At 35.5% G+C, this 9,363-nt stretch overlaps 2 protein-coding genes across 2 annotated transcripts in view; one reads left to right on the forward strand and one right to left on the reverse strand.

Moving 5' to 3' along the window:
- Window positions 1-297: 297 nt before the first annotated feature.
- On the reverse strand, window positions 298-5,645 carry LOC125031431 (transmembrane protein 41A-like). Its single transcript, XM_047622164.1, has 6 exons — window positions 5,589-5,645; window positions 2,631-2,760; window positions 1,487-1,639; window positions 1,223-1,387; window positions 974-1,112; window positions 298-609 (listed from the first exon to the last, which is right to left on the reverse strand). The coding sequence occupies exons 2-6, from the start codon at window positions 2,754-2,756 to the stop codon at window positions 437-439; spliced, it is 756 nt and encodes a 251-aa protein (XP_047478120.1). The 5' UTR covers window positions 2,757-2,760; window positions 5,589-5,645; the 3' UTR covers window positions 298-436.
- A 200-nt stretch (window positions 5,646-5,845) lies between these two features.
- LOC125031542 (SH3 domain-containing protein 19-like) overlaps window positions 5,846-9,363 on the forward strand; it is a 19,005-nt gene continuing 15,487 nt past the window's right edge. The window contains exons 1-2 of the mRNA XM_047622424.1: window positions 5,846-5,996; window positions 8,353-8,416. Of these exons, the coding sequence (XP_047478380.1) occupies window positions 5,846-5,996; window positions 8,353-8,416 (215 nt within the window). The remainder of the gene's footprint in view (window positions 5,997-8,352; window positions 8,417-9,363) is intronic.

A 9,363-nucleotide genomic window follows, 5' to 3' on the forward strand; every position in this document is an offset into this window, starting at 1 on the left:
CAAACTCGTATTCCTATAGCCTTACCACTGTCCACAAAGATAGATTTAAATATTACATCAAAAAAGGATTCTCATATGCATGGAAGCATTAGCCATTTACTGCCAGGTCATATGTTTAGCCGTCATAACAAACCAATTGATCTGGCGGGTACGGCTATACGCGTGGTGGCGTGCTAGAGCGCGTCAAGCAGTTAGTTCTGCTACACCCGTGTCCAGCAGCAGGACAGTTGCCTCATATCGCTAGATTCTTTGACACTGAGCGATTTATAATACCGTCACTGAGGGATTAAAAGTAAATTCTGGACTGCAAATATTTTTATTATATGCAGCAAATATTACATTATCACATGACTGAGGAGGTAATAGCTCAATAATAAAATTAATACAAATAATTAATAATATAATAAAACAGCCAATTAAAAATTATACAGAGAAGTCAATCGGTGTGTTTGGCTTTCCTTTTCCGAGCAAAATGTGAAAGTGTGAACATAATCAGTGCTATAGTAATGAGTGCTAAAAGCCTTTTGGGAGTAAAGATGTCATCCATTGACTTAATATCAGAGAGCATTTCACCAGCTTGAACACAAAGAAAGTTATAAGGCAACAGACCTGAAAATAAATGCATAACTTTAGGAAAAAAAAAAAAAAAAAAACTTACCACACTAATATTTGTAGTATCTTCAAAATATAAATTTCATAACCAGTATATATCATTATTGTATATCATTAGCAGTGGTTCCCAACTTTCCCTAAAACTCACAGCCCAAGATATTTTGACTAAATGTTTTACCCCCAACAAAACTGATATTAGACTTGAATATGATATAGTCACATTATCATTACCATCCTTATTGATTCACATAAAATACTAGATTAGAAAGACATATCACAAAGAAAAAAATCATTATTTGTTGCACCTGTCATGCAAGGTTAGGAACCCCTGCTCTACAGTAGGAAATTAGTAGATACTAACCAAAGAACACAGAAAGGAAGAACATAAGAAGAGGCACATTTACGTAGGGTGCCATGATGTTCAACAGCCAATTTGGAGTCATTGGGAAAACTCGCAGACTTACTAAAAAGAGGAAAAGCTGGTTTTCATTCTCGGAGATCTGTAAGACAGAAAAATCACTTTAATAGACAATTTAAATTAAGATCATTTCTTATCCAAGTAATCTATTCATATTCAATAGTACTTAAAATAAAGCTTTAAATTACCTACCTTCTCTCTAAACCAATTTATTTTTGTTGCAAACTTTCTCTGGATGATTTTCTTTCCCACAAGCCGGGAGAGGAGAAAGCAGTTTGATGCCCCAGTTGCTGTTAAGACACAGCATAATGGAAAACCAAGAGGCCAACAACCTAGCAAGGCTCCACCAAGAAGATTCTGAAAGAGAACATGAGTAATATGCTTCCTTTAAACAGGCCATGCTGAATTTACATATACTTTTACTCCTCAGGTTTACTGATATAAGGAAACACTTACCAACAGTGCAGATCCTGGTATAGCAAATGTCTGTTTGTATATATATGCTGATGAAAACAAGAAGACAACATAGTACCAGTGATCTTCCTTATATGCACTTGAAACTCGTACCAGTTCGCGCAGATCATCTAAAGACTTTGGGAAGTGCAGGTCCTACAATATAAGAAGTTATTTTAGTGATTATTCATAACTTCACGAATACAGTCACTGGTTAATAGTTCAGCACAATGATTTAAAGGTGGCAATCATCAGTTAACATCACCACCACTTGGAAAACTGACCAACCACCAGCCCATATAATTTGCATCTGCCAAAGCTGACCTTACAATAGTTGAAGCTGCTATATCACTTTTGATTACTAATATTTTACCCAAATATATACCTCCTAAAGTAACATGATTTTGCCGTCACTGGTTTGGAAAATCCACTATTCCAGCATCTGTCTGGTCCAAGGCTGCCCTACTAATTAGATTCAACCTGTACTAAAAATAATTACAATTCAATCACACTAGGACATAATGAACAAAAATACAAACATTAATGTGTACACACAGCTAACATGAAACACTGCCACAACAGAAACTTAGCAAAAAAAAAAATATACACATTATTTTATTGTTTCTAGTTTGGCAGCATTTCACTTTATAAGGAATGAATTCATGGTTGTGCTTGCTGTTCAATATTTGTTTTTATTAAATGTTGCATTATAAGAACTCTGCCTGTTCCATCAGACTACATTCAACAATTCTGTTTCCTAGCTTCCTAACAAGTAAAATTTTATCCAAGGAAGTGCTGAAATTATTACTCCCACAACCAGAGGTTAAAATAATAATAATATGACTTAAATGATGGAAGTGTACATGAGGCAACTAAATAAACAGAAAAAAAAGGCAGTCATTAATCTAGCCAAAGAAATTATCCTCAATCAAGGAATGCTTGCAAATAGTTAGCAGGGACATAATCTGTTGTGTAGTGGTGGCTTGTTTATTTGTATAATATAATGTATATGAAGGTGTTATGTATGTATATATACAAACACTGCAGGTGTTTATTTATGCCTGTGTCATAACATGTGTGTATTATTCTTTTTACAATGTGTGAAATATTCTAAAACATTCAGAATAAGACCATAAAATGTACTTACAGGAGTGATACCATTCCTCAGTGCAGGCCGATTCACAAAGACAAACCAAAGAAAAAAAGATGCTGTAGCAAAAGCAACGGGTGCAATTAACAGCCTTGCATAATCTCTCCTTCGTATGCCTTCCATTTTACTGTAAGAATAAAATTAAAATTAAAGAACCAAACACTGCTATTTACAAATGTAAGTAATAAAAACAAATATAAGAGCACTGATAGTGCAGTAATGTAAGCTAACTGATGTTATCAGGAATACCTGTAAGGTTTTGATAATAGGAAACAATGAAATAAAACTTTGCTTTTGATTTTGCTATTAGTCACTATGAAAACCATCCTCAGAGGAATTAAACTTTCAGGTTACTCTCTTTAAAAGAAGGAAAAAGAGAAAGAAAACAATAACAATAAAACAAAGAAGGTAAAGTTAACAAACAGTTTCCATAAAATTATATAAGTAAATATCTGAATCTGAAGTAAACTGACAAGGGTATAATGTAAAAACATATCTGTCTGAAAGGCTGTTTCTCAACATAAGTTAAGTATCAAAATACCTTTGGCTTTGTAAAATTATCCAAGTCTGTTATGTTCATATTAAGAATATAAGACAAGACAACTACTAAAATATGATAAATGAGGTTTATGACAAGCCAACTAATTACTTCATAACAGAGGTTTCTTAAAGAAAAGGGTGTAAATCTACATCACCCATAAAGTTCTGAAGCTATGCCAGAGAAAATGTATTACACAAAATCAAACTTATTTGCAAAAATTATGCATTAGTGTTTTTCCTATTACAAAAAATGCAGATTGGAAGAACTGCCCTGTATTGGGACCTCTTATGTTAAAACTAACTACAAAAGGCACTAAAGTAAAAACCTAGATTTCCATCAATAATACAAATCAGTTACATATATCAAGTGCACACTAGGAGGGGGGGGGGGGCATTTTCCCATTTCCCATTAAATAGGCTTTAATGCAATAGTTACTCAATTCTTAAAGACTGCATGGGAATACTCAGCTTCAGTATTGTCTAACATGCACACAAATAAAAGTACAGGTGTTGCTGTTTACTTGCATCCAGTTATAAAGTCCAAGCATTTGGAGAAATCATATTCCTTAATTCAGACCATAAAGTGACATGATGATTAAGGTAATGCCTTAAAAACAAAATCACTATTGGCTAATAAAAATTATTCCGCAGAATGTGAAGGTAAACCTACAATTACTTATAAGAGATATAACAACACATCTAAGAGTTGCTCCCCATGAGAAGGGATACCAACAAGAGAGAAACTGAGACACTCCAGGAATCTGCTTATAGAGCTCAGTGAACTCAGATGTACTTGTCACTGCTACAGCTACTTGACAGAATACGTGATCAAACAATACCCCATGACAGACCTTATGTTTAACTTCAAGTAAAATGTAGGAAAAGTATATCTGACCATCCAAAGACTGTATAGCAAAGGTCCTGGAAGGGTATAATCACCACATTTTTGCCTAACCTATACTAGCCATAACTCCTAATCTCATTATGAAGTAGTATCCTTCTGGAACAGTGCAGGATTAACTTGTTTTTGTTTTGCATCCTGCTTGAGAAGCAGCAGCCCACTTTGGAGATGAAATGTATTGATGTTTTTGCCACCAACTAATAACTGGTGGATAGGTCATCTCATTGAACTTATACTTACTACTTATCAAAATCATACATAAAAAAATTATTTGGTGTTAAAATAAACTGCACAAAGTAAAGGTTAGCCCACATTATCCCCCGTGCTTCATGTTTAGGGAATGTTAAAATATCCTATCTCTTGACAATTTAGGGCTGGTGATTTATGGTCAGTTATAGACCCAGTCAGAGCTCTATCTGCCAAATTATATGTAGCAAAATTTCATGAGGCCTTGTTAAAGCATGAAGCACTGAGGCCAAAATATCACATGCAGTCTTTTTGTCCAAGGAAATTGAATCTTCATAATGGAATAATCTTTAACTTTAATACTAAATCACACAGCCCACCAGCTATTTCACAGCAGAGAAATCAGCTTGACTAAGAATACTCTCACTGTCATTCACAGCACACAAGTATTTTTTTAAAATAATCCAGCATGAAATTTTGGTTAATGGGGGTTGATGGGGCTCATCAACTCTCTACCGGGAAACATTCTTCACCTCGGTATGTACAGCATGATGGAACTGAAAATAGGGAGCAATGAGTGGACTTAGGCTGTGGTCAATGCTGTCTGTGATTTTTTTCCTTTATTTGTGGCATTACTTTTAAGTTATTTCTTGTACCAACAACTTCAACTTTTACACCTCTACAAATATATCACCTTCAATTTGCCCTACCTTAGTGCATTCATAAAGATTAACCCAAGATATAATCTGCAGAGATGAATGGTAATGCCACAAATAAATGAAAAAGATTGCAGAAAGCACCGTTCACAGACTACATTCACTCATTGCTCCTGAGTTTCAATTCTATCTTGTACACAGATTGTTTAATAAATTTAGAAATAATTCAGGTTTTCATGGGTTAGGACTAATCTGAGAGAATTTGAGAACCCTGTCCTTGGTGTTCATTACAAAGCGATTTTCCGAAACTACTCCAACAAAACTAGTTATATGATGCAAACCCCGGCATCTTAAGATAACATTTTCTTTAACTACTATCATAGTAGCACTGCTTTTGTAGCTAAAACACGGCTTAAGTCTCCCTTTTACTGACCTAAAAAGAAAGTTTGAGTACCTGACTATTCCAAGGCAACTTCTATAGTGACAGACGAAGCGTGTAAGATTAGATATGGATTATAGTATGGTTTGACATCTCCTGATAATCAACGAAGATATATATAGATATGCATTCGTTATCTATAAGGTTTCTTCTTGTTCTGACAGACAGCTTAAGACATTATGTCATCGAGAGTTTTAGAAAAGAAGTCGTTGCTTTTCGTTCAGTTTCCGAACAATCTTATTTCGGGCGTCGGGCAGCTCCTCTGGTTCCCCCAATGGTGGGGTCGTCGTCGCGGCAAATCAGCTGATTCGTGTAAACAAAGACACACATCTTTCAAAAGTGAATCATATCGCAAAAAAAAAAGAAAAAAAAACTTATTCATTATTCACGCGAACTTAATCTTCACACGCTCTTTGGAGATACTCACGTGGAATATTTAAAAAATCGAATCAAAGATAAGATAATAATGAAGCTAATGAAATCGGACCCAATGTTGCAGTCGAGGCCGACCAATGGCCGAGCCAAGCCAAGCGGAGCCGAGTTCCGATTGGCCAGCTGGTCCCGAGGGCCGTCGGAACCACCTGCCTGTGACATCACGGAGGACCTTCGGACTGGGACAATGGACGACATTCTGACAGGAGGTAAATAGGGAACTAGGGCCGCCCCGATTATGAAACGTGGAACAGTGTGAGGTGCTTGGGATCATAGATGCAGTGAGAGGGAAACGAGGAGGAGGGGGGAAAGGAAGGAGAAACGGGAGCAGCATTTGGTGTTCCGGATGGCCAGCAGTGCAGGTTGGCACTAAGTCAAGGTTGTGCCAGAGTGCCAATCTTTATGATTTTGATACCATCGTACGCATCTGAATATCAACAGGAAATCATAGCCATTATAATATCTGAAATCTTGGAGTGAATATTGCCTATGAGTCCATGTGCTTTCACTCTCATTTCTCATTTGATCTTGTACTATTCAAATTTATGCTCTGAAATGTCCTGCAACTTTTAATTAAAGCTTACTAATTAATTGACAACGACATTCAAGATTAGACTTTATCCTCGTAGTTGTACTGGCTAATTTCTAACTAAATATCAAATCTGCTTGAAATTAACTGTGATCTGTAATGAAATATTGCAACCTCAATTTCATCCTGATAGTAGGGCAGTGTCAAGGATTTGTTGCAACCTCCATCATGAACATTCTTGCAGTGTGTAACTTGTACTGGTTCTTATTTTATGATAAGTAATTATGGATTTTTTTTTTTTTTTGATTGACTTGCAAGCATATGCAGAGACCAGTGGTAGATGTGAGGGTGTAATAGGAAAATTTTCTTTTCCTTGTGTCATACTAGCATTTACATAAATTGACCTCATTGGTTTTTATTATCAGTTCTGGTTAAAAATCAAAATACACACATTCAGCCAAATGTTATAATATTAGTGCCAATGGCTATCTCTCCTTCCCTTGTATTTGTACATAATAGAAGTTTACATGTGCCCACCTAATCATCCTCCTACTAAGGGGGACTAACACCCCTAAGCCCTACCCTTGTTGTCAAAAAACCACAACATGCACATAGCAAGATGGGGCTTATGGTTAATCAGTAGGAGGGCTGCAAACCTGTGAGATCTCCACCTGCCTTATTTTCATGCAGGTTGTTTGTCTTCTAGGATTGGGGTCGGAGGGCAGAATCCTTCCTTTTATGGGGGGGGGGAATGTGGAGGTGCGGTCCCTGTCACCTTAAATATGCCCTAGCTTTAGGGAGAGGATCAATTACACTAAGCCTGGTGTATAGGGGTTAAGTCGAATAAACTATGTGGAGCACAAAATAATCTTCTGAATCTGGACTTGGAATTAGTCTGGACGTACTTTCATTTGTTTTGGTCCTGGCAAGGTAAACATGGATGGGGACTTAGCCTCAGAGCGGTGCCATGCAGAGCCTATTTTTGTCATTTCCCGGGAAATATGAGGCCACTGCAGATTTAGTTGTATTGATTCCTACTCTATTTTTTATGCTCTACAAGATGGCAATGTCCATTTTGCTCTACCTCCGTCCGTTGCTCTCAGTAACATTAACCAGAAAGAATATTTCAAGAAAAGACATAAATTTTTTTCTTGACCTCCCACAGATGATAATTTTTATATGTCAAAATCGAACAGGGATCCCCCCCCCTCCCCTCAGAAAATGAATATCCGGAAATTAATAAAATAATCCGCTGGGTATTACAATTTGGTTTAATGACTGAAATATGCTAATAATCAATAAAAACTCAGTTTGAATGCTATGTAATGAATCTTATACATTTCATATTGAAATTTGATATGAAAAATCAACCTTTTCATTCAGAATATTCTAAGACATTGAAATAGACCCCAAAACCCATACAGATGGTCATATTTTATTATTAACTTTATGACTACTTTTTGGTATTTTTCAGAATGTGAAGTCTAGTAACATGTCATACGCATTTTTGGAAAATAACTAAAACTATTTCTTTCTTTTAGGGGGTAACTATGCTGGTTCAAAATTACACCTAAATATCAAGGAATAGGATAAGGGAGCTTAGAGGAGTGTTTTGGAGGATGGATTATATCAGAATTACATTTATCTCTACAGAAATATTTCTTGAACTTTAGGAAAAAAAGTACCTTGTCTTATCTTTCATTTCCTGTTTCATTGCAACTGTTGTGTTTTTACCTATGATTACTATGTCTTCTGTTTATTCAAGTCTGGGTGTATCATGATGTATTCAGTAACATTCTAGGAAGTTGCTGTAGAACATTATATGGAGTTTCATAAGCAATATTGGCTGTGTTTTTGGCTTCAGTACAAAATTCTAGTGTCTAATTATTTGTCAAAATCCATTGGGATACTATTGTTGCTGGTCACAAACAAGTAAGTCAATCTTCTTAAAGATACCTCAGATCAGAAAAATAGATTATGATAAATTTGCTTCATACTTTAGTCTTTCACCTTCTAATGAGCTTACCATTTGCCAGATATCCGACCAGTAAGACGGGCTCCACCACCACCCAGATCTAAGCCAGCCGTCCAACAGCCCAGGTAAATATATTGCTTAAGTGTTAGAACAACAAAGACATGTTATTTTCAGCAAAGCATTACTTTATGCTGATTTTGTTTAAGAATGGTTTTTGTGTAGCTTCATGTTTCATTTAAAAAATGTATAATCATTTGTATTACCGTTTCTATTTGTTTTGCATGTCTTTCAAAAAATTAGAATATATATGTGGTGAGTTTGATCCAGTGCATTAGAACAGATGTGTCCTCTGTTTTTTGGTTTGATTTGGTTGTGCTACATAGTCACTGAGTAAGTTGCTTAGAGCTGACATGATTCAGTTAATAATGTGATATGGCTTTAATATAACCATTGATGCTTTGGTAGGTATAAGATTAGTTGAGAGTATTGCTGTGTAGAATTTTGGTACAGATGAACTAAAGCATATCCAACTGTATAGATGAAACCTTTATAAACTTCAAAGTAAAAAGCAAAACTTTGTTCATCCTTATGATGCATAATACATTAAACAATGTAGATGTTCTCTGATAGCCACTACCTTCTTTGGTTTCATTCCTGCCAAAGCTGATGAGCTGTTGCTGGTTTCATGTATGAATAATAGCTTCAGTAACTACCAGTAACTGCTCTCAAATCACAGATACAGGCTCATGTATTGTATAACTACCCAAGTAAAGTGCAGTAAATCTTTCTCTAGAGCATATAGATGAAAACTTTTCTGATTTTTTGTTTGTTCGTGGGTTTAAATACTTGTCTACCACCAAGTACAGAAAACTAGGTTGCCTTGGCCTTGTTTCCTAAAGGATACTGAAAAGAGCAGCTGATATATATGTTTTTTTTTTTTTTTTTTTTTTTTTTTTTTTTTTTTTTTTTTTTTTTTTTTTTTTTTTTTTTTTTTTTTATTGTTGATGAGTTGAATCTTAACCCAATGCTGCCGGGGAAAATTAATAAAATATGGGGAAAATGCTTTACTCAT

This window comes from Penaeus chinensis, chromosome 13 (assembly GCF_019202785.1).
Source record: "Penaeus chinensis breed Huanghai No. 1 chromosome 13, ASM1920278v2, whole genome shotgun sequence".
Lineage (NCBI taxonomy): Eukaryota > Metazoa > Arthropoda > Malacostraca > Decapoda > Penaeidae > Penaeus > Penaeus chinensis.

Excerpts from the sequence above, each read along its gene's own strand:
- LOC125031431 (XM_047622164.1), bottom strand. The coding sequence starts at position 2,756 with ATGGAAGGCATACGAAGGAGAGATTATGCAAGGCTGTTAATTGCACCC. Across the intron at positions 1,640-2,630 it reads TGAGGAATGGTATCACTCCT|GACCTGCACTTCCCAAAGTC; the intron begins GTAAGTACATTT and ends CTTATATTGTAG. Across the intron at positions 1,388-1,486 it reads TACCAGGATCTGCACTGTTG|AATCTTCTTGGTGGAGCCTT; the intron begins GTAAGTGTTTCC and ends GTTCTCTTTCAG.